This window comes from Tursiops truncatus, chromosome 10 (genome assembly GCF_011762595.2).
Source record: "Tursiops truncatus isolate mTurTru1 chromosome 10, mTurTru1.mat.Y, whole genome shotgun sequence".
In the NCBI taxonomy this organism is placed as follows: domain Eukaryota; kingdom Metazoa; phylum Chordata; class Mammalia; order Artiodactyla; family Delphinidae; genus Tursiops; species Tursiops truncatus.
The window spans coordinates 10,928,086-10,954,001 of NC_047043.1; the positions used below are offsets into that span (position 1 = coordinate 10,928,086).

The window sequence follows — 25,916 nt, forward strand, 5'->3', positions numbered from 1 at the left end:
CGCAACCCCAGCAGCCATACGACAGCCTGGCCACATAGTCAGCGTAGCTACAGCTGCGACCCCTGCCTCGGTTTCACATGGAGAGGTGGGGTTCTGATGGGAAGGCTTTGGAATTAAGCCTCCATGGGTTTAGTGCCTTTTTCTCTGTTGTCTGGGACAAATGATTTTATCCTTCCGAGCTTCAGCGTTTGCATCTACAGGACGGGGACAATAATATGTTTTGCCGTTGTGAGGACTGCAGGAGAGAACGTTTGTTAAGAGCCAGGCCCCAGTAAGCACATTACAAATGGTAGCTGGTATCATGACCTTTCTCCCGCAGGGACTGTCTGCAGGGCCACGCTCACTCCTGGCCACTGCCGTTCGTGGGCCCGGGAAGCCCCGTGTTCTGCAGAGTGAATCAGCTTGATTTGCAATGGTGACCCCCTCGGGCGTTCAGGTTTAACTTTCCGTACCTCTATCTACGAAGCACCTTACCGTTCCTCCATCTGTCTCTCGTTTCCATATATGGTGGTTCCAGATTCCAGATGTCTCCTGCCCTTAACGAATACGGGGCTTGTGTTTCTGTTTCTTGTTCTCTGTGCTGTTTCGGAGCAGTTCTGGAAAAAAAGAAGGAGGGCGGAAACATCTTTGCTCTGTCATCTAAAAACCTGGTTATCTTTTCAGATACATCGAAAAGCACAACACGTAAAAGAATATCTTAGAAATCAAAAGTAAAGGCAGATCCTTCCCTCCCACCTCCTCCTTCCACACTCCCCTCCCACCTCCTCCTTCCATACTCCCCTCCCACCTCCTCCTTCCGTACTCCCCTCCCACCTCCTCCTTCCATACTCCCCTCCCACCTCCTCCTTCCGTACTCCCCCAAATGCAATAAAGACACAATAGCGCGCTTATTCCGTCTCCCTGCCTCTGCTGCCATCAGCATATTCCTCCTGCGGGTCCCACAGGCCCCGCTCACAGATGAAGCAGTCAAGGCTGCAGCCTGACTGACTTGTAGGGAGGGGGGTGTAATCGGAGGGAGGAGAACATTGCAACAACCCAGCTGCTCTTGCGAGGTTGATTTCCATTTTGGAAAATAGCAGAAGCAATTACCGTGGCTCATTAGAAGGCCTAACACACTGGCTGCAAAACTATATTTGGAAAACCGTATTCACTTAGCTCCAGAGTGGTGAGAGGGTGTGAGAGGGCGGCAGGAAGTGGAAAAGACAGACCAGGGCTGGCCACTGTGGAGACTCGAATCTGCAAACAGGTGATTTGATTGAATTCTGCGAGGAACGAGGCACTGATGGAGCTGGGACACAGGGCCCACCTGGACCTGCGTCTCGATGCTCTGAACCTCGGGAAGCTCCAGCCCTTTAGAAAATTGAGGTTGTTCATGGAGAGGCCCTTCTGCCGAGTGGGAAGTGGGGTGAGATAGAGTCTCTTTCATGTGTCCTTCTGAGAAAGCCCAGCTTCCACCTCGGATGTCCAGGGAGCAGCGGTGGGCTTCTGTGGTCTCCCTTGAATTTGCCGTTCAATTACATCAGGGCTTGTGGGCCTTTGGAACAAGTTTTCATTCTTATCTATCTGCTGCTTTCTGACTAGGACGTGTCGACAACACAGGCTGTTAGCTCCTGTCTTGTATTTGCTCATAACTAAAAGGAAGGTTCTGGGATGGGAAGGACATACTTTGGGCAAGAAAGGCATGGTTCAAGAAGTTTGTGGGGTAGGACTCTACCCCAGATAGAACTTGAAAAAAAATCACCTCTGCTCTCTACTGTTGGATGAGGGCAACTGGAGCCCTTCATCCCAGTAATACTTCTTAGATAAGTTATGTGATGGAGCTATTTAATTTGTACTTAAATAATCCTCAATGTTGGTATGGTTCTTTATATTTTACAAGATACTTTCTTTATATTTTACCAGGGCTGTCAAGAGCTGCTTCCTACTAAAAAGTAGGGGGGAGTCCCCGCCAGCAAGCATGGTGGGGGGAATGGTCTCCATGTAGTGTTTGTATTGATAGGCAACAGACAGGATCCAGGCACCTGGGGAGATTCCACAGTCTAGGAAACTTGTATTTGCTTCCCCTGCCCTGTTGATGACCCCTGGCTTTCTCATAAAATATCTCACTTAAAACCCAGGTACATATTATTGTTTCTATTTTGCAGAGGAATAAAATGAAGTTCAAGAATTTTTTACAACTTGCCCAGGGCCACCCATCTACAGAACAACATGGCTGAGACGTCAACTCAAGTTACTCTTATGTCGGTTCCTCTTGACCATAGTGCCTTAGTCAGAAGTATACCTCCCTTAGGCAGGAATGTACAGTGGAGAAAGGACAGCCCCTTTGATAAGTGGTGCTGGGAAAACTGGACGGCTACATGTAAAAGTATGAGATTAGATCACTCCCTAACACCATACACAAAAAATAAGCTCAAAATGGATTAAAGACCTAAATGTAAGGCCAGAAACTATCAAACTCTTAGAGGAAAACATAGGCAGAACACTCTATGACATAAATCACAGCAAGATCCTTTTTCGCCCACCTCCTAGAGAAATGGAAATAAAAACAAAAGTAAGCAAATGGGACCTGATGAAACTTCAAAGCTTTTGAACAGCAAAGGAAACCATAAACAAGACCAAAAGACAACCCTCAGAATGGGAGAAAATATTTGCAAATGAAGCAACTGACAAAGGATTAATCTCCAAAATTTATAAGCAGCTCATGCAGCTTAATAACAAACAACCCAATCCAAAAATGGGCAGAAGACCTAAATAGACATTTCTCCAAAGAAGATATACAGACTGCCAACAAACACATGAAAGAATGCTCAACATCACTAATAATTAGAGAAATGCAAATCAAAACTACAATGAGATACCATCTCACACCAGTCAGAATGGCCATCATCAAAAAATCTAGAAACAATAAATGCTGGAGAGGGTGTGGAGAAAAGGGAACCCTCTTGCACTGTTGGTGGGAATGTAAATTGATACAGCCACTGTGGAGAACAGTATGGAGGTTCCTTAAAAAACTACAAATAGAACTACCATATGACCCAGCAATCCCACTACTGGGCATATACCCTGAGAAGACCATAATTCAAAAAGAGTCACGTACCAAAATGTTCATTGCAGCTCTATTTACAATAGCCTGGAGATGGAAGCAACCTAAGTGTCCATCATCGGATGAATGGATAAAGAAGATGTGGCACATATACACAATGGAATATTACTCAGCCATAAAAAGAAACGAAATTGAGCTATTTGTAATGAGGTGGATAGACCTAGAGTCTGTCATACAGAGTGAAGTATGTCAGAAAGAGAGAGACAAATACCGTATGCTAACACGTATATATGGAATTTAAGGGGAAAAAAATGTCATGAAGAACCTAGGGGTAAAACAGGAATAAAGGACACAGACCTACTAGAGAACGGACTTGAGGATATGAGGAGGGGGAAGGGTAGGCTGTGACAAAGCGAGAGAGAGGCATGGACATATATACACTACCAAACGTAAGGTAGATAGCTAGTGGGAAGCATCCGCATAGCACAGGGAGATCAGCTCGGTGCTTTGTGACCGCCTGGAGGGGTGGGATAGGGAGGGCGGGAGGGAGGGAGACGCAAGTGGGAAGAGATATGGGAACATATGTATATATATAACTGATTCATTTTGTTGTGATGCAGAAACAAACACACCATTGTAAAGCAATTATACTCCAATAAAGATGTTAAAACTAAATTTAAAAAAAAAAAAAAAAGAAAAAGAAATGTACCTCCCTTAATGGAAATCCTGAGTGACAACTGAATCATCTAGGATTTATTTATCTCAAGTCTGGGGAACTTGCCCCAAGGAGACAGGTCTACTGTCCTTCTGGTCTACCAGCCTTATTTAGCATATGGCTTCTGTCCTTATGCTCATAAGATGTCTGCTGTTCCTCAAGGAATCATATCCTCTTTCTAGGAAGAAGAAGTTTTCTCGAGCCAATGTAACAAACTGGGTGGCTTAAAACAATAGAAATTTATCCTCTCACAGTTCTGGAGGCTGGAAGTCCAAAATTAAGGTGTGGGCAGGGCCGTCCTCCCCCTGAAGGCTCTAGGGAAGAATCCTTCCTTGCTTCTTCCAGCTTCTGGGGTTGCCAGCAATCCTTGGTTTTCCTTGGCTTGTAGATACATCACTCCAAGCTCTGCCTCCATCTTCAAATGGCCTTCTCCCCTGTGTGTCTGCAACTGTGTGTCCAGATTTCCATCTTCTTATAAGGACATCAGTCATATTAGATTTAGGACCTATCCTAAATCAGTAAGACCTCATCTTAACTTGATTACATCTGCAAAGACCCGTTTTCCAAATAAGGTTGTAGTTATGGTAGACATTAATTATTGGGGGATACCATTCAACCCAGTACGAAAGGGCAGAGGCAATGCCAGCAGATTTCTCCTGTGTCCTATGGTCACCTTAACTGCAAGGGAGCTTGGAAAATCAAGGAGAGGCAGGCAAGGGAGGAGGAAATTGGAAGGGAAGTTAGGTAAGTCTGGTACACACAGCTATTGTTTAAGCAGCTTCTTTGTTTCAGAGGAAAGGGAACTAGCATCTTTTGAGATCATACAGTAGTCTTAGGTGCTTTATATATATTCCCCTATTTAATATTGTAGCTCCTTCCCATGTGTCTCTCTTATTGGGTTGTCAGCTCAGTGAAGGCAGGGCTGTATCTTCTATTTCTTTTATACACCATACAAATTGGAGCTCAGTACACATTATATTGACTAAATTATCGCCGAGTCTTCCTCACTTTTTGCTATAGCCCATTCTTTCCCAAGGGCCTCCTGATGTCAGCCATGGAAGTTGGTCCGGGCTTGATGTTGTTTTCCTTCTCCTCCTCCTTCTTCACCTCTGTTTGTTGTCATTGTTGTCATAAAGGAAATAAGCAGCAGTTATATTTCATAAGTAATTCAGTGGGCTGCCCTCATGTGACCCAGAAGAGTAAATTCCTTTCTAGGTATCCCCACCTTGGAAGGACTGTGAATGGGAAAGACTATGGAATAAAGGATTGTTATTTTAAGAAGCTAAATTCTAATTCTGAAACGGAATCTAGAGTTTCAGAGAACTCTAGATTACAGAGAACAGTGCTCTGTTCTCTATAACCACAACTGTTCTGTTTCCAGTTTTTAGAACTGCTCTCATTTGTCTAATCAATCCTTATAAGTGTTTCTGAAGGAAAAGGAGAAGGATATTAGAATCAAGACCCAATATCTAAAAAATCATACCTAGGAAGATAAATATATAGGTAGACAGGAGGAAAGATGGACAGATAAATGGAAAGGTAGACTGGGTATCTGAAAGGAAACTAGGGAGTTCGGAGCGAGTGCCACGCTCACTCCCTGCCCTTTGTACCAGGAATTCCACCTCCCTGGGCATAGCTGACTGGACTGAAGATGAGCACCTGGCCCAGAGGCAGTCATCAGTGGCACTGGCTGTGGTCCAGAGGGGCACAACAGGATTACCTGGAGAAACTTTTCAAAATGTCAGATGTCCAATTCCATATCAGATGGAGATTTTAATTTATTCCTTATCAGTGGGTCCCCTGGAAGTGTATTTTGAAAAAGCTGTACAGTTGCTTCTGATGGGCTCCCCTGGTAAGGAACCTCTGAGTGCTGGTTTCAAGGCAGTTTTTCCCCAAAGGGGTTCCTTATACTGCGTAGTGATTAGGCAAATCATTCACTCCTCCTTTCTGGAGGAGTCTGACTTCAGAACTCACAGAGGGCTGATGATGCTGGGGAGTCCAGAACAGGGGAACTGGTGAGCCAGGGGACCTGTTTCACGGACATGGCAGAGCCCTGGAGCAGAGAGGGAAGGCTGCCTGGTCTGAGCAGAAGTGAGCAGAGAGATGCTGTGTCCTCAGAGGGGCTATCAGGTTATAAAGCTCCAAGTGGATCCTCAATAGTGAGATCCATGCTCCTTTTCCCAGTGGAGCTTCCTGAGCGCTCGCCTGCTTGTGTGTACCTTATAAACACCCATCACCGACGTAACCCCAGGATGTCTCTACTGTCTGCAAACTGAAAGAACTCAACATAGAAAAGTATCTGTATAGATTCACTGAATATTCCTCAAGCGTTTATTTTATAATGAGAATACAAATAAGATAAAGAACACACATATTCTCCCCTGAAGAAGTGAATAAGACAGACTGTGTCCCTATTTGCATGGAGCTTGCATTCTATTTGGTTAATTAAACAACTGCGAAGAAATCAATAAGATAGTTTCGGATGACGGTAAGTGTTGTATTGGAGAACGATGGGGGAGGGCCACACTTTGGATTGGCTGGTCAGTGCAGACATCAATAATTCTGGGCAGCCCTTCATCACTTGGGGCCAGCTTCTTTCCTAGCTGAAGGGGTAGCAGGACTGCAGCAAAGGGTGGAAGGCCAGGCAAGTTTTGCAAATTACAAGGGATTCCTTGAGACAGAAGCATCCTTCTGACAAATATCTATCTCCCCCAGAGACTGGAGGGGAGAGGAGTGAAAGAAGAGGGAGGGAGCATGGAGGAAGGGAAGGTGATCCTCTCCAAATCGATTAGGAATGAATGTAAGACTTGTTCCCAAATTAAAATAACTATCTACTAAAGGCAGGTTTCCTTAGAGCCACCCTTAGATGCTCATGACCTTCAGCTGTTTAAAACTCCTTTCCCCTTCTCCCTCTAGTCTGCCTGGGTCTCTCTCCTCCCTCCACCTCACCTCGTCCCCGTTCCTCCTCCTTCCTTTCCTCTCTCCCTCATACCGTGTTACCATTATTGTCAGCAGAACGAGCTGCATGCATGCCAAATCAGGTCATTCACAAATATAGAGCAAACGTCTGTCACTGCAGATTTACCATGACTAAATGACTAAAGCACGGCCCTTCTGTCTGTGAAAAGTGTGCCCATTAGTTACGTGGCGTCATAGCCTGCATAGCCTTTTAACCCTCTACCTTAGCTTCACGGAGGTGAGCATTCCTCCAATACACATCCGTTTGACTGTCTCTGAATGATTTATTGTGGCGGCGTGTCTAAAGAGAAGACAAAATCAGCCTTTGCATTTAACCCTCCCCCCCAGCACACATGCAAAGCCATTTTCTGGAGTTGAGGGCTTAACTGTAAATATTTGTTCTGGCTGAAACCTGCTAGAGAATATTTACCTAAAATGAGATAACTAACAACACTCCATTAAAGAAAATGAGCATGAACTGACACAACTTTTCAAGAAAAATTGCTAACGAAACATTAACCTCAATTTACGTTATTTAGAATTCTCTTTTAGTTTTATTTATTATTATTATTTTTTAAAGAACAAAACAGGTGTATTTCTTTTTCACTACCTGATACAGAGGATCGTGTGGTATGGATGGATAGTATGAGTGACAAATAATACAAGTATATTTTACTTGAAATAAACAAAAATGCTTACATAGATCAACGGGTCACTGGGAAATAAGCTTGCTTGACTGTATTACCGAGGAAAAACAAAGCTGAAACACAGACTCTTCTTTGACATGTGTTTGGAGGAAGACACTACTTGGTTTTTAAAAAAACTGACCTTCCCTTAAGGCCTGGTCATCGAAGTGTAAACAATGTAAATGAATCCGCCATTACCAATTGTCCTGTCGTATCTATGTTACCTGTGCATTCTGAGATCACACCTGTACCTGCTGATAAACCTGGGAAGGGTTGCTCTAACACAGTTACATTTGAGTTGGCAGGCAGGACTGGGAAGACTAATTTGGAAAAAGTTTTACATCCTATTTAGAACAAATCACTAGTCTTCCCTTAAATAACAGGTTGTAATAGAAAGATACTGTCTGACTATGACTGTTAACTACGTTAACAAACATAGTTGTTTGATTCATTCGCTTATAGTACAATCCTGCCATAAAGTATTAAAGCACAGGGTAACTATTATTCCTTCAACATCTGCATTTTTTCAAGTTTTATACTCTACTATATCCCTAGTATGTCAGCAGTTTTTGAATATTACAAAAATAATAATAAATGGGTAAAACTCTTCTAAAAATGCACATGTCTATCACTATAATGGTACTAGATGGGAAGGAGACGATGAGGGAAGGGAAAACAGCAAACACATTCATTTGTAGGGAATGTGGTCCAAGTCTTTGGATTTAAAAATAACTTCCCCAGAGAAGCTGGCTATAATGGAATTTCCAGAAAACTTCCTTTGCCTCCAAAAAGGACCTGAAAAGCCCCAATCCAAACGTTTCAAACTATAGTTATGAGATGTTATAAATGATGATCAAAGCGATCGGAGGGAGAAGGATGAATGTGTCTTCCATTCAGCTATGGTTTGTAGCATAGCCTCTTTAGCTGTTGGTTGATCAGTAAAAACCAGTGAGGTGCCAGAAGTGCTGTGAAGGATGGGGTAGAAAAGCACTGAACACATTACCTGTCTGTGTCAGTAACAGGGCTTCATGGCTAGGAAAATTTTCTAAGTAGAAAAATGACTCCAGGATAGATATCTCTCTCCATCATTAAATGTGGTAGAATTAAAAAAAAAAAAGATTTACAAGTAGATATAGTGAAAACAGAAAATTACAAGGCAGAAAACACAAAAGAATCTAGACAATGCTATAAGTTCAACAGTATTCCATGAGACTAGAAAACCTGTTAACTTTGAAAGCCCTAGAAAAGTATCCCTCTTGTTTATAAATCACTTATTTATCATATGACCACACATTGACTCCTTTCTTTCCATGTACTGAAGAATCCTATATTCAGCCTTTAAGCATTCTGCATTTCTTTGCCAATCTTGTAGCTGAGTATCTTGTTCCAGTTGATTTTGGTGCAGGTAACTGGAAGTTGCTGGCACAAGGCCTTGAACGTGGTGTCTGAGATTGTTTGATAGTTTTCACTAATTGCTGTCTGATACTCATTTTCTGCATGCTCTATGATTTTAATAAACTCCTTGGCAGTTTGGACTTCATTCAAAACAGTGACTGAATCCTGTACATCTTTATGACTAACCAACTGAACACTGCCATCTTCATAACAGTGAACCTGTATCTTAAGTCCTCCAACCACTTGGGCTGTAGAGGGTGTGATGGTGAACTTCCATTCTGATCTCCAACGACCATACCAGAAGTTTTTAGGCTGAAACTGGTGGTTTTCAATACATATGGCATACATGGATGCCATTTCTTCAATAACGGTCTGTTGCCCATCTATAGTTTTAGCATAAACAGTACAGAAGCCGTTGGAATAATGATCTTTCACATAGGCCCTTAAAGCACTGTCACAGGATTCTCTCCAAGAATTCAGACCTCCATCTACTTCCTCTGGCTGAGAGTCACTTGCTTCCCTCCGTAAGTGATCAAACTTAAAGGAAATTTTGTTTCTTGTATCTAAAAATCTGCTATTACCCAGGTCACCATGTTCTGTAATTAAGAACTGATCTTCATATCCTTCTATCTTCACAGGCATGAATTGACCCATGTTATACTGGGCAAATACATGTGCTGCCCCTTCCCTGGGGAGACCGTCATTATTAAGTAGTAGCCGGACATCGTTGAACACTTCATTAAATTCCGCTGGGGGTGCGTGAGTGATGAATTTAGCAGCTATGCATACCTTCTCCTCATCCGACACCCAATCCTCCAAGTCGGCCATCTTGGGCTGCTCTCTAGATGTTTTAAATTCATCGTGTACTTTTACCTTGTAAAAACCAGATCAGGGGCTTCCCTGGTGGCACAGTGGTTGAGAGTCCACCTGCCGTTGCAGGGGACACGGGTTCGTGCCCCGGTCCGGGAAGATCTCACATGTCGTGGAGCAGCTGGGCCCATGAGCCATGGCTGCTGAGCCTGCGCGTCCGGAGCCTGTGCTCTGTGACGGGAGAGGCCACAGCAGTGAGAGGCCCGCGTACCGCAAAAAACAAAGAACAAAAAAACCCAGATCAATTCTCCTTTCAGTCTGATATTAAAATATATCTGATGATAACTGAGAGAAAGAAAAAGTGAGAAGAAAATAATAGTGATTTCTAAAGGAGAATAAAATGAATTTTTGAAATACCTATTTATCCTTAAAATAGTCTTGTTTTCAAATGGTTTAGCCCATGTTAAAGCACAAGTCCACCCTGAGTTTTATAGATAACTAAAGCAAAGCCCAAAGATACATACGTATGAATGAGAAAATTGGTAATGAAGAATATTATTCAACACTGAACACAAAAATTCCAAAAAGCTAGAGTCTTTTTCTGTTTTAATTTCTGCAGAACAGTCCACGGAAATTTTAAAAGACCTCTAAAACCTAGTAAGAAGAACATAAAAAAAGCACAAACTACTATCCATACAACTTGTTTCCATTTTGATCGTTAGGCTGGGTCTATCTTCATTGAGAATTTTTATTTTTTAAAAATGTAAAGGCAGCAGAAACCACAAATGTTAAAAGGAGAAAATCAGACCTGTGCTCACCGCCCCCAAATAACTACATTACCCTATTGACCCCAGTCGTAAATGCCTTGCCAGTTAAGTATTACACCATCATTACTGTTATCACCATTGTTATTATTTTGTTCATTTCTTTGCTCATTAGTTTTCTGGTTCAACCATCATACGTGGCTGTAATAGAAATTCATTACCATGTGATGGTTGTTGGGCTGCCTATGGGAAATGACTTGATAGTCTTGCAAACACTGAATCACGCAGGAAATTAACACTCATTTTCATGCATGTTTGCTTGCATGTTGATGACCTGGAAACACATGCTTACACTCCATATTTTTCCTTGTTGCTCTTGATTTGTTTTTCCTCTGGTAGGAACAGAACAATATGGGCTTCCTTCAGGGTACAAAACAGCACCTAACTACTGCAGCACGCAAGGGTGAGAAGTGCAAACTACACTGAGAGGAGACCAGCAGAGCGCACACAGAGGGGAAGTGCAGCTACCTGGCATCACACCTGGGCACTGCCAACCGTCGTGGCAATTGGGCTGCCTGGAGAAGGGGAAGGCCAGGAGGAGAGTAGAATCCGACAGTGGATCCTAGAACACTCCCTTGAGGATGTCATAGGGAGCTTTTGCTCCTGGGGCCACGGAGTTTAGAAGCTCAGTTCCCGTCTCGCCCTTCCCACACCAAAGAAGGGGAATGAACATACGTGGATGCCATTTCTTCATTTCATCAAATACCTCCTTGCTTGTTACAGTCTTTTTGCCTTCAGTGGGCAAGAAGACCAACTAAAATCGTCCTTTATTCACTAAATATTGTCTTTCCTAGCCTCTAGAGTGAGGCCAGTGACAGTGAGGCCAGTACTTTGTACTATGAGTGGGTTTTTGGCAAGCTATCAACACTTCCTCAGCAGTGCTGTCCCATAGAACTTTCTGCAGTGGTGGAAATGTTCCACATCTATGCTGTCCTATCTAACAGCTACTAGTTACACGTGGTTACTGAACACCTGCAATAGGCTAGATAATTCATTTAAAATTAAATGTAAATTCAATTCAATTTATATTTTCCATAATAAAAGTTGTCGTTGTTGTTTAATGACCCTGAGTACTCAGAAGTGTGTCTTGAAAGTCCATCAACTCTTGCTTCTCTAATTCTGGTTGAATCACGTGTGGCTAGCGGCCACCTAGGGACAGCACGGATCTGAAGAGCAGCTCTCGGAGTTGGCGTCAGAACTTTCTGGCTACTCCTGTGTCAATTCAGGAACATGCACATAATGCCTCAACTTATCTGTACAAGACCTTGCTGCCTTATTCTTCTTGTTATAAACCAGGATTCAGGCCAATGCTCTCACACCCAAGTATACGATTACTGTCTATAATCTGATAACACTCAAATCGACTTTCAACCCCCGAGCTGACTTCTTTGGCTCATGTAACACTTTATCTACCTTGACGGTGGGCTAAAACCTCACCCCAGACATATAGAATCAGAATCTCTGAAGGGTTAGCTTAGCTTAGAAATTTACAATTTTCATAAGTTTCTCAGGAGATTGTTATGCAAACAGTCCAATGTTGATGATGACCAGCTCTGCATTACATTTCAGACTAGATGTATCACCACCAATTCAGGTGGCATACGAAGAAGATCAAACTCTTCATCTCCTTCTCCTGACTTCTGCCCTTCGTAATTCGTCCAAACCCAGGAGGTAAGGCCATAATTTCCATAAATCTGAAAGTCATCATCACTCTTTGATTAAATGTACCAGTTGGAGAATGACTGGCACATAGGCAGCATTCAACCAATATTTAATCATTGTGCTTCCCTGTGTCTTTCGTTTCTCATATCTGATTAGTTGTGAAGCAAGGCCTTTTCCCTACATCCTGCCTCTTGTGTCCATTTCATTCTTTCTTTCTCTAACTGCCACTAAGTTAGTTGATAATTTAATCCTCTTGATCCTGTGATACTGCATCTGTCATCATCGTCCTCATCATCACCCTTATCATCATCCGGTCCCTTTGTAGTCAATCCACAAATGAACCTCGGGATATGGAAACTATAATTCCCATTTTACAGAGTATTAGGTTTAAAGAATTTTACCCAGTGTCATTCAGCTAACAGTTGTCAGAGAAATGTGCATTTATATCAAAGGTTATGGTCTCTTCTACTAAGTGGGACTAACTACCGGCTATAAAGCCCCCATTATACTCTGGCAATTTTTCCCTGGACCAGTTATCTTCTCTGTTCATCTTGTTGACTGTGCCGTGCCCATTGTGGAATAATAAGAGAATCATCAGTGGATGCTAAAATCACTGGGTGAGAAACTGTCCAGAGAACAGGACGTTCACAGTCTCAAATGTGACACCACAGGTGACTTATTAATACCAAGGGGAAGGTGGCAGGCACCGCCTTAACCAAATGGGGTAAACTGACGTCGTCTCCTGACGTGACGTAGTGAGAAAGCCACACACCTGTGTAGTATTTCTGTCAGAAATGTTAAACTTGAATCTAATCATGAGGAAAGAATCAGACAAATCCAAATTGAGCTACAACAGACAAAAAAATGGCCTAGATTCCTCAGAAATGCCAATGCCATAAAAGACAAAAAAGTCCAGTGAATGGCTCTAGATTAAAGAGGCTGAAGAGATATAACAATTAAGTGTGACATCTGATCCTTGACTGGATTATGATTTTTTTCAGAAGCCAGGAAGGACATATGGGGACAACTGAGGAAAACTGAACACGGACTACCTATTAGACAGGAGGATTGTATCAATAATATTTTGTATGATTAGACCATGGTTATGTGGGAGAATGCCCCCATTCTCATATAAATAGACGTATGTAGGGTTGAAGTGTCCTGACAGCTAAACTAGTACTCAAATGTTCCAGCAACAAACAAACAAACAAACCACACCAGAGAGTTAAAGCAGAGGAGGTAAATGTTAACAGCCGGGGGATTTAGATGAAGAGTATATAGATATTTTTGCAACTTTTCTATAGGTTTGAAATTTATTCAAAATAAAAAGTTGGTTAAAAAAAAAGAAATAATATTAGCAGCACTTATGTAGCCCTTACTTTGTACTATAGATACTTTTCCAAGCACTTTACACAGAGTAATTTATTTAATCTTCACAACACCCTGCACGGTATATTATGTTAGCTGCATTTTACACATGAAACAACAGAGGTTCATAGAGGTTAAGTGATTTGACCAAAGTCAACCGTCAGCAAGGAGTAGAGTTGGGATTCCAGCTAGAGGCTGTGCAACTTAACCTCTCTGCTCTGCTTCTATTGGGCATATCCTAGTTTCCATAGCCTTCTGAGGGCATGGAAGAGGTTGTCCATCACACCTCAATAACTCAAACACTTTAAAGATCTTCTTTATATTAACTTGAAATTTATTTCCTGATGGATTTTATCCATTTGCTCTATTTCTACAGTGGGTCCATCCAGAGCAAATCACTCTTCCCTCCACTAGAATGTAAGCTCCACAAGAATTAAGAATCGGTCATGTTCACTACTGTGTTCCCATGTTGGAAAACTTCCTCCTGGCACACGGCAGGAACTCACTAAACATTTATCGAATGAATGAATGAATGAACAGCAGCCTTTCAAATATCTGAGGTCAACTGCTGGAAATTTCCACTCTCTGTTGAAAACCTCCCTAATCCCTTCAATTGTGCCATTAATATTCTAGTCACTGTCATCTAAATAGTTTCAGTTTTTCTAGTGTTAAGGGTTGTTCCCGGAACTGAAAACAGTACTCCAGCGTTCACTGACCACCACCACTTTCTTTGTTTCAGATGATTTCTTTCTTTTAATTGAGCCTAAGGAATCACAACAGTTTTTTAAGTGGCGTTGTAAACACTACAGAAAAGTTTTACCGGCAAAGACAGTGGACTGAACATACATGTTAACTATTGCTCTGTCCTAGGCTTCACTAAAACAACGGTGAAGGATTTTTTTTTTTCTTGCATAAGCCCCTGAGAACAAAGGTAATGAGAGAGAAGGAAATAGTAATAACGTTTTAGAAGCTGGAAGGCAGATAAACAAATGGTAACTGGCTTATCCAACCTAAGAAAGATGAATCTTAAGCCAGCAAGGGGATCAGGTGACACTGAAGAATCCCAAAAGTTTCAGAAATTGGTGACATCAGCAGGAATAAAGACACAGACCTACTGGAGAACGGACTTGAGGACATGGGGAGGGGGAAGGGTGAGCTGTGACAAAGCGAGAGAGAGGCATGGACATATATACACTACCAAACGTAAGGCAGATAGCTAGTGGGAAGCAGCCACATAGCACAGGGAGATCAGCTCGGTGCTTTGTGACCGCCTGAAGGGGTGGGATAGAGAGGGTGGGAGGGAGGGAGATGCAAGAGGGAAGAGATATGGGAACATATGTATATGTGTAACTGATCCACTTTGTTATAAAGCAGAAACTAACACACCATTGTAAAGCAATTATACCCCAATAAAGATGTTAAAAAAAAAAAAAGAACGGACATAAATGTTCAGAATTCAAAAAAAAAAAAGAAAAGAAAAATTGGTGACATCAGTTACCTCTAGAAGGAGGGCTTAAGGTGCAGAGTGAAAACAGGAGGATTGGTCACAAATCTGTTTAAGACTTGAAATGTCTTTGTAGCCCTCCTTTACACAGCAGAAACCTAAGCGTCTATTCTCCAGAGGAGTAACAGAGAAGGTCTCCAGACAGCGGTTACACCAGATACAGTTTGGGGCAGGGGTACCTTAATGAAAGGAGGACTAAATCGGATTGGAGGAAGATTAAGTAAACGTTTCCATACTGACTGCCAAGACCTATGCCCTCTTCCCCTACTCTGTTTATCTCTATCCTTCAGGTAAGAGTTTGGAAAGTCTTTCCCTGGAGACTCCAACTCGTCCAAGAGGAAAATCTTAGGAAATTGACAGTGAGAGGTCCCCAAAGAAATGGCTGACTCCGTAGCATGTAAGCCCCACACATGAGCTCAGAGCCTCCAGTGAGCTTTAAAATTAAAAAAAATATCATTCACTGTAGGTAAATATACATAAGATAAAATTTTATCATACGAACTATTTTTAAGTGTATAGTTCAGTGGCGTTAAGTACATTCACAAAGTTACGCAATCGTTACTACCATCCATCTCCAGAACTTTTTCATCACCCCAAAAGGAAATGTACTCATTAAACAGTTAACTCCTCATAACCCCCTCCCCTTAGTCCCTGTAAACTCTGTTCTACTTTCTGTCTCTATGAATTTGACTATGCTAAGTCCCTCATATAAGTGGAATCATATTATTTAACTTAGCATAATGCCTTCAAGGGTCATCCATGTTGTAGCATGTGTCAGAGTTTCCTTCCTTTCTAGGACTGAATAATATTCCACTGATGGAGCAACACCAGACAGGAAACTATAGAGTTAAGGGAAAGCCTTTTGTTAACTCACAGCCTAGAGAGATTCCTCTACCTTCCCAAAGTCAGGATGATTTCTAAAACCTCCTTTCACAGCAGCACAGGGAAGCCACCCCAGGTTCTAATCTCTGCAGCAGCAGATGGTTTTGCAAGACCCGACAGTAAAGTAACCTTTGTAAACTGCATTCTATATGGTATATAGATCTATGCAGAAGCACACTGAGACAGCTAGCTAGGGCGACACAAAGACGGCTGATGCAGGTCCTGGACCCTGAAGTCTGAGTTGTGAACAAACACATTAGCAAAGAGAGAGAGAACTCCTTGCTGCTGGGAGCACAGCCTTGATCTGGAACAACCACCCTGGCGTGAACCACCACAGAGCACGAACTGGTGTTCAATACAGGAAATGACCACAGTGAGGTCGGCCATGGTCTGAGGACCCAGAACAAAGTGGAGATGTTTACACTAGTCCCCCTTTATAAAGGGTTTTTCCTGATCCCTATCAAAAGCAATGATGTTCACATGAAAAATCTATAACGGCTGCATCTTTATATTAATTGATGTTCTTCTTTTAAAAATTAATTTAGTAATTTATTTATTTTTGGGCTGCGTTGGGTCTTCCTTGCTGTGTGCGGGCTTTCTCTAGTTGCGGTGAGCAGGGGCTACTCTTCGTTGCGGTGCGTGGGCTTCTCATTGTGGTGGCTTCTCTTGTTGTGGAGCACGGGCTAGAGCGCACGGGCCTCAATAGATGTGGTGCGTGGGCTCAGTGGTTGTGGCTCGTGGGCTCTAGAGCGCAGGCTCAGTAGTTGTGGTGCACGTGCCCAGCTGCTCCGCAGCATGTAGGATCTTCCCAGACCAGGGCTCGAACCCGTGTACCCTGTGTTGGCAGGCGGATTCTTAACCACTGCGCCACCAGGGAAGCCCCTTCGGCAAGCGCTTTAAACGCAGTCGCACTTGAGACCTGCTCTCCCCACCCTGGACTGCGCCCTGCATCTGCAGCTACACAGGGCTGGGGTGTGGGTGGGGATAGAAGTGAGGCATTACAAAACAGATTTGAAGAAATAAATCATGTAAAATAGGTAACCAACAAGGACCTACTTTATAGCACAGGGAACTATACTCCATATTCTATAATAACCTATAATGTAAAAGAATCTGAAAAAGAGTATATATATATATATATATATATATATATATATATATATAAAAAACTGAATCACTTTGCTGTACACCTGAAACTACAGTAACACAACATTGTAAATCAACTATACTTCGATAAAAGAAGAAAAAAAGAAATAATCATGGCACAAACTGTTTATCTTGAACCGTTTAAATATAATTTAAACATTAGCAATTTAGTATAGTAATTTCCCTGCAACATAGTTCTGGGAGGACCCTAGAACCAAATTCTTGAAATCTTCTCAGAATCAGAGAACTCAAGTTATGCCAGCAGCAACTCATCTTCCAGAAGTATGCTACAATGTTGATTCTCAAACTCTAGCTGTGCATACAGATCCCTCTGAGAGCTTAGTAAACAGACTTCCGGGCCCTCACCCCAGAAGATTGTGATTCAGTAGCTCTGGAGCTGGCACGAAGACCTTCATTTCTAGCAAGCTCCAAGGTGCCATTTATGCCGCTAGTCTGAGGATCACGCTTTAAATAGTACCGTTCTACAGCATTAGAAAATATTGTCCAACAAGTTCTCTTTGAGATGTCTTCATACTTTGCATGAGTTTCTATCCCGTTTTCCTCTTTTACTTCTTTGCAACCTTCTTGTGTTCTTCCTTTTCCTCCCCCTGCCCTCTAAATATGGATATGCTCCAAGAGTAAAACTTTGCTTCTTATCTCCTTGCCCTTCCTTCCATTATAAGTTCAATAACTACTCATTGAGAATCGGCTAATTGATAAGCTGGCTCTAGGCTCCGTGTAAGGCAAAACCAGTAAGATCCATGCCCTTTGCTCCCACATTATCTTCTCTGTGAAAATTTCCTCAGAACTTTCTCACAAACATGACCATCTCTTCCTTTGCTTTCTCATAGCTCTTTGTTTGTTTCACTCATCTGGCTTTTATTTCATACTTTCTTGTTGGGAATTCCCTGAAACAGTATCCCACATCTTGATTGCAAACAGGATCTAGACTGGGCAAAACTCTCTCAACCTCCAATTTTGATTGTGTCACCAATCCGTATTTAATCTTCCATTCAAAAGTAAGGTTTAAAAACTATATGAGCCTTGTAATTGATCAGAAAACTGTGCCAATCTTTTCAATACAACACCATCTTATACCAATACAAATATACATTGGAGTTACGCAAAATTTCGATTACTATTTGGAGATGTTGCAAGATGACAGGGAAAGTGAAACAAAATTCCACTTCTAAGCATGTTAGTGCAAGGCAAATATTTGCTGCGTTCGCTTTTACCTAATTCAGTTCAATTAACATGTATGGACAAATCACAATATGCAAAATGCCGTTCTACTGTACCTGCATGTGTTTTCTTTTCCCCTCTAGCCTGTGTCACGCCTCTTCAGTGGGGGCGGGGTGGGGTACATGTAAATTGGCCTTGCTGCCTCCACCCGGTATTGTGGCCACAATCAATGACAACAGTGCTCATCTCTGTGGATGTGTGTGGTTAAAGAGGATAGAAGTGGGAGCTGGGGAGAGTATTTTCACATAATGCTTCGGTAAATGTGGAAACCTCTCTGAGCTATCTCTGTCCTGTCCTCCAGACTTCCTTCTCTGTGATATAAAGGGCTCACATAAGCAGTCAGAGCTGTGATGGAAATCCAAGGCTGGCCTGGTTTACTGAGTCCTCAAATGTTGACCTCTCCTGGGCAAATAAGTAGAGCAGGAGGGCATTTGGATAAGAAAAATAAAGAGGAGCCGTGAGCAAACCAGTAGATCTTTGGAATCAAACAATTTAACACAGAATGAATACCAAGCATTTCCTGAGGAAGGAAGGAAGTGTAATTCTGCTTATCCACTAACCTTAGGACCATATCAAATTTAGACTATCCTCGTCCCTTTCGCATTGTAGTGGAGACATATCACACTCACATTCAACTTACACACACTCAACCACATGTTTGCAGAAAACAACAGCCACAGCAACCATAGTTCTCACAAAACATGGCCCCAGATGCAGGCCAACTACTTCATCTGCTGCTCAAGAAACAGAGATGTGTTTTAATAATGGAAAAAAAACCACCTGGCTATATTGGCTCCATTGAAAGATGGTATATGATATATGCAAAGCATGCACACTGCTCTTCACGGGTGATTTAGGGGACCTTCTTTTGTGGAAAAACAGCTGATGTCTCAGTGCCCCTGGGGCTACCATAGGCAGCTGTGGAATTAAGCCAGTGGCTTCAGAAACTGCTCTTCTAGACCACTGGCTGATGAGAGCATGAGGAAGGCTAGGTCTCTATGGAAACCACCTTCCCCTCCCTTTCTATCCTGCACACTCCTCCCTCTTCCCTCTTTTCCATTTCTCCTATCAGAGAACTTTCCTCACTTCACAAGATGGATCAGTGGAGGTGATGCAGTGAAGGCTTCATTGACAGGGGAAGTTGGTATTGTGCACTTCTGGTGGAAGCTTTCACCCCAGATAAACTGTGTGGACCCCTCAGGGCTCATAAGTCCCAGGGTAATACAATAGCTACTTCCGGCTAAGCAACATCACAGCTTGGTGGTTTCCTAAACATGAGAGACCTTGGGTTGTCCTCACTGTAAATTCAAGCTTGGGACTATTTCTAGGCAGGACACTATTGGAGACTATTTTTATCTATGCCAAACAGTAGCCCTTCTTCTAGCTGAATGATTACCAGGTTTTAAGAGGATAGAAGTTATATTTATTTTTACTATTGTGCAGAATTATGGAGAAAATGTGTAATTAGAAGAAAAATCCAGATCTCCTGAAAGAAAATGGGCGGCGAGGACAAAGTGGGAACTCACGGTACCAGGGCAAGTTGTTAATCCATCAGGGGAGCATTGTGATTGCTCCAGAGAAACGAGGTCACCAGGAAAACCTTTGCTTAGAAACTAAATTAAGAATAAGGTCCCCATTGTTTGTCTTACAGTGGCCAGAGTTCATGAGTGTCTTGCTTTGTCCCCAGGGGCTCTGTTTCTCCACTCTAGGCCAGCTCTGATGAAGAGGAAGCCATATATCTTCTAAGAATATTTCTATCTTGTGCTTAACTCAGTAACATTAACAGAGGGAAATGAGGTTATGTGAACTTCCCATGGATACTTGGATGGGAGTGACTCAGCTGATACAAAGGATTCCCTGTGAAACACATCCAAATAAATAGAGTCAAGTTGATTCTTGTGATTCCCTTAGGTTTCACCAGCTCAGGAAAGAGGAAAGAATATCCTAAGAGATAGTGACTCCATAACTATATGCAGATGGCCAAAACACATGGTAGGAGATGCTCCCACACAAACAAAACAGTGTAAAGATCTTCCACCGCAAATGGATTAGATGTGGAGTATTTTAATGATAGAGTCATTTCTGATGCAAATAGCTTCCTCATTGTTCCATTTCCCAAATAAAAGGTTATTCTTGTTGGTAGTCAGTGTGTGCTCGTTTCAAAACCTACCTTATTTTTTAAAATCTTGCAGAGCAGAAAACTGATAGTAATGAGGAAAATCAACTCTGAGGCAAAATAGTTTAGATTCACTCAGAATTTAGCAAGTGTGAAAATTAGTACATTTAAAAAAGAAATCTAGCCATTTAATCCTACAAACAAACTTCTTACAATCCCCCATACACACACACACACACACACACACACACACACACACACTCTCTCTCTCTCTCTCTCTCTCTCTCTCTCTCTCTTACTAGATTTCTACTTTTCAGGAAGTGTTCATTATAGCCCATAGAAAATATCCAACCTTAACACAGGGAAAAGCAAGTCACTTCCCTCAGCAAGGGATTAGAATAGGATACACATTCCCATTTTTGGACCTAGGGAAGAATCGGTTTTGGTCTCCTCTCTGAAATAGGAGTGAAATTTGAGTATCTAAGGGGCAAGGTAGAGCCACAGGGGGCGCTAAATTGGAGAGAAAACAAGTATCTCTGACATTGCTAGGTAGGTTCTATCTGCCTTTGGAATCACCTGAGACACAGAATCCTTGACTACCCTTCTTCAGTTCTCATCCAACCGGTTACCATATTTTTTGTATTTATCTCTTTCCTTTAATTTTTTATTCATCCCTCAGAGTGATGAGCCAATGCCTTTAAAATAGTAGTTATTCAATAAATATTCCACAGACGAATGGATTTTTCTCATTCACTTCTAGGCTTCCGGTGCTTGTTCAGCTCTATCTCTCAACAGGTATCGGTGTGCAGGAAGTTTAGAAATACCACTACGGCAATTACTACAGGAATTACTTCTCCTGCTTCTTTAACAGCTGGGGCATTATATGCTAGAGTGCGTTACTCAAACCTGAAATTGCTTACCATAAAAAAATCTGACTTGGGATCAAATACAGATGGGAAGAAAGGAAGACTTTGATTTCTAGATTCACCTCAACATCACAGAAACCATATAGGCATCTTCCTCTTCTTTCACTCTTTCTTTCATTATCAGTGGCCAGTAAATGTGAAGATAACTAAGGCGCAAAAGGAAGGACAATTCTCAAAAAGGCAATTAGAAGTTTTAAACAGAGAAGCATAGCTCTGACACATCTTTCTCGAGAGCGTCTGCTCCCACCTTTCAGAATGCCACCAGCTTTTGTTTTCATCCATAACTTCTATCACCAGGTCCCCGGTTACTAACATAAATTATGGGTAAAGAATTGGTAACAGAAGTTCCATAGCTTCTCTGGATCTGGTAAAATGAAAGGGAACTGTCTTCCTTGATAGAAATGTTCCCACTAACACAAGTAAAGGAACAAAGAAAAAAATTGCCTTGATGCTCGTCCCCCTTGTACTTCCTACTTCCTCACCTTGAAAACAAACTACTGAGAATGTTCACAGAAGGAAGGTTCTGCTCAGCCTTTGGGAGAATGCAGTACCTAATCTATATTCTGCAATAACTTGAGTTGACAATATCAGCAGATATATTGCACTCAAACAAAATTGTTTCAGGATAGAATAGAAGTGATATCAAGAGATAAGGCTAGGGCACCACACAGTATTCATCTGAGTCCCCATACCTGAAAGTACCAGAGAGCAGAGGGTATTCCAAGCCTGGAAGAAACTAAACTCACTTGATCTATATGTGGTTTTCTACTAGACCAAAATGAGACAGTAGCAAATGTCCAATTACACACTGAATAAACTCCAGAGCATTTCAGAGAAGCTCAATGCTTCTTCTCAATGGTGATGTTGAGGCATCATTATATCAGCTTTGCAAAGTCAGATCCTTTGGATAAGTCAGATCCTGTGTGATATTTACATAACACACACGTGTTCAAAAGCAACTCTGGGGACTTGTCCACAATCTTCTCAAATGTTCCCAATTCTCTGTTTTGTCTCCTAGAACCCCTTCGTCCTGTTCAACACATGACAACCCACCAAAGAAGAATCTCATAGCCTTCTTAAGTCTTTCCCTTTTTTCTTGATGAAAGAGTCGTTGTCATTATTGAGTCTTCTCTTCTTCCACACAAGACGGTACACAGTATTCGCTGTTCTGGACAAACCATTTTGTAAAGCACTTCACAAGTGTATTCGGATGATGGCTAATATGGGGGTTTTTGAACCATTGGTGAGAGATGAGTTAGGTCTGGTTATCCAGAGACTGCAAGGCTTGTGCCTTTGGCCTTTGCTGTGTGAAGCAGCTGTGCAGCCAGAATGCAGAATGAATCTTTTGGGACCATTGGACCCAGATGTGCTCATGAAACTCATCTAAAAAAATCCTTATAAGGTACAAAAGTGGAGGAAAGAAGCTTGACAGACCCAGCCAAGACCTTAACCCTCAGTGTTGATTGCAAAGACAGTTGCATTAACAGGGGGCAGATGCCTTCCGTTCTATTCTTAGTCTTTCAGGTCAAGCTAAGGTATAGTTCAGGGGTCAACAAGCCAGGGCCCCTCGAGCCAAATATGGCCCGTTGTCTGTTTTTATATGCCTGAGTCAAGAATGATTTTTACATTTTTCAATTGTTGGAGGAAAAAATCAAAAGAATCATATTTTGTAGCACATGAAAATGATATCAAATTCACATCTTAGTGTCCATAAGTAGTTGTATTGGAGCAAGATTATACCATATTGACTAAGGCTACTTTTTCTCTAAACAAACAGAGCCGAGTAGTTGCAAGAAACCATATGACCAGCAAAGAAAAAAAAAATCCCTTACAGAAAAGTTTTCTGACCCCTGATAACGTTCATTCTTCAATTCAACCTCATTCCTTAAATAGATGTGTGAGGACTTGCTCAAATGCATGGATTCTTTTTTAGAGGATCGCTATGTCATCTATTGGGGGATGAGCCACTAGTTTTTATCAAATAGAAACTGACGTGGGACAAGTGACTTGACCAACCTTGACTATTAGTCAGGGAAACACAAACTAAAACCACAAAAAGATACTGTTTCACACCTACCACTTTGTAAAGAAATTTTAAGTCTGATAACATACTGCGTTGTAAAGGGGCAGCGCAATACATATGGGCACTGCTGGTGGAAATGAAAACTGCCACAGCCGTGTTGGAGAGAGCAGCTTGGCGATTCCTAGTAAAATGGAAGATATATTCATAAGACGACCTATGATTCCACTCCCAGGTTTATCCTCTATTCTGAAGAAATTCTAGCACATTCACAAAAGGAAACACATAGAAGGATGTTCTGTGTAGCCTGGTTTATGTGGTTAATGGTTTTCCCCATCCCTTCCAGGCACATGGTAGGCTGTGCTTTCAGCTCCCTTGTGGCTGGGTAGAGCCCTATGTCTGGTTTTGGACATTGGGTTGTGAGCAGAAGCGACACACGTCATGGCTGGAGTGTATATAAGGCCAGTGTGAGATGCTTCCAAGTTATAACAATCCATGGAATCAAAGAAGAAATTATAGTGGAAAATAGATAATACTTCAAGTTAAATAATAGTACTCCATATCAGAACGTATCATTATACTCTCAAATACTACATATCAAACCTATAGCCATGCTTAAAATGTAATTTATAGCTTCAAGAGCATATTAGGAAAGAAGAAAAATCTGAAAAAAATCAATAAACTTTGAATCTTAGTTTGGACTCCACTCCTCAGAAGCAGATCGCAAGCCAGTGATTCAAGGGCACACAGTTTACTGGGAATAAATTAGTTTGCCAGGGCTGCCGTAAAAGTACCCCAGACTAGACGCGTTAAACAAGAGAAACTGATTTCTTAGCAGTCCTGTAAAATGGAAGTCTGAGATCAAGCTGTTGGTGGAATTGATTTCTTCTGAGGCCTCTCTCCTTGGCTTGTAGACGGCCACCTTCTTCCTGTGTCCTCACATGGCCATCTCTCTGTGGCTGTCTGTGCCCTGACCTCCTCTTCTTCCAAGGACAGCAGTCAGATTGAATTAAGGCCCATCCCAATGACCTCACTTTAAACTGATCACTCATTTAAAGGTCCTGTCTCCAAATACAGTCACATTCTGAGGTACTGGGTGTTAAGATTCCAACATATGAATTTTGAGGGGAACACAGTTCAGCCATAACAGGGAGGGCTGGGAAGGTAGAAACACAAATAGCAAGTGAGACAGAAGAGGGAAGGCAGCCAATAAAGGGTATATTATTAAGGCAGCCATCACAACAGGTGACTGGAGCTTGATTACCAAGGAATACTCTATAAAACTATGTAAAATACGCATCAGAATTATCCTGGCCAAAGGACAAGAAGGTTGGTATATTTACACCCTGACGGCCTGCGGCCTTTGGTTAAAGGTTTCTCCCACGGATGTTAGTTCCCAGGCACTTCTAGTCCACTATTCCACAAAGAGGGTTCGGGCAGCTCAGTGGCAGCCCTCTGACAAAGAATCAGATGTTGGCCCTTGGAACTCAGGCTGGTGTGCATGAGAACGGCAAGGGGGCATATGGGCAGAGCCCCAACAGTGTCTGCTTAGCAGCCCTCTCCAGAAGTTACAAAAAGAGGAGTAAATGAACCCAAAGAGAATGCAATAAGTAAAACAAATTCAAATGTATAAATAGATAAATCTACAAAACTATGGATTGGTTCATTAAAATACTAATAAAATTTTAAAATTACTGTTAAGACTTCCAAAATAAACAATGTGAGGAATTTTAAAACAGGACATCGTTACAGTTCCCACAGACATGAGCTCATTAAGAGAAGAAACAGAAAAAAAAGAGAAAGCAAGTAGCAATTCCACACCTACGTATATACTCAAAAGAATTGGAAACAGGTACTCAAACCTAATACATGTACATGCAATGTTCATAGCAGCAATATTCACAAAAGCCAAAAGGTAGAAACAACCCAAATTTCCATCAACGGTTGAATGGACAAGTTGTGGTATAGCCCCACAACAGAATATTATTCAACCATAAAAATGAATGAAGTACTGACGTATGCTACAACATGGATGAACCTTGAAAACATTATGCTAAGGGAAAGAAGCCAGACACAAGAGACCAAATACTGTGTGATTTCATTTATATGAAATATTCAGAAGAGGTAAATCCGTGGAGACAGAAAGTAAATTGTTGCTTGCAAGGGCCCAGGGGGAGATGGGAATGGTGAGTGACTGGTTAATGGGTTGAAGGTTTCCTTTTGGGGTGATAAAAGTATTTTGGAACTTGATAGAAATGTGGTTGTACAACCTGTGAAAGTACAAAATAACACTGAATTGATCACTCTGAAATGGTTAAATTAATATGTGAATTTTACTTCAATAAAAAAATTAAGTGAGGGGTAAGGGGGACAGGGATAAATTGGAATATTGGGACTGACACACACTACTATATATAAAACAGATAACTAATAAGGACCTACTGTATAGCACAGGGAACTCTACTCAATACTCTGTAATGATCTATATGGGAAAAGGATCTAAAAAAAGTGGAGGTATGTATATGTACAACAGATTCACTTTGCTGTACACCTGAAACTAACACAACATTGTAAATCAACTATACCCCAATAAAATTTTTTTTTAATTTTTAAAAATTA

General features: G+C 41.8%; 1 protein-coding gene and 2 long non-coding RNA genes across 10 annotated transcripts in view; 1 reads left to right on the forward strand and 2 right to left on the reverse strand.

The window, feature by feature from the left end:
• Positions 1–25,916, forward strand: part of LOC109551545 (uncharacterized) — a 205,199-nt gene that overhangs the window by 161,411 nt on the left and 17,872 nt on the right. For 2 of the 5 annotated variants that reach the window (XR_012334349.1, XR_004528369.2), the window contains exon 4: positions 12,001–12,102. The exons of 1 other annotated variant lie outside the window; for it this stretch is intronic. This is a non-coding gene — a long non-coding RNA (uncharacterized lncRNA). Of the gene's footprint in view, positions 1–12,000; positions 12,103–13,094; positions 13,439–22,295; positions 25,905–25,916 lie in introns of those variants that run through there. 2 more of the 5 variants (XR_002178336.3, XR_002178337.3) reach the window with 2 other exon arrangements.
• Positions 1–25,916, reverse strand: part of LOC109551557 (uncharacterized) — a 628,536-nt gene that overhangs the window by 32,135 nt on the left and 570,485 nt on the right. For all 4 annotated transcript variants that reach the window (XR_012334345.1, XR_012334347.1, XR_012334348.1 and 1 more), the window contains one exon: positions 475–596. This is a non-coding gene — a long non-coding RNA (uncharacterized lncRNA). The remainder of the gene's footprint in view (positions 1–474; positions 597–25,916) is intronic.
• LOC101326119 (F-actin-capping protein subunit alpha-1-like) lies at positions 797–9,803 on the reverse strand. The gene has a single exon (XM_004314626.4). It carries the CDS (start codon positions 9,623–9,625, stop codon positions 8,741–8,743), a length of 885 nt encoding a protein of 294 aa, XP_004314674.3. The 5' UTR covers positions 9,626–9,803; the 3' UTR covers positions 797–8,740.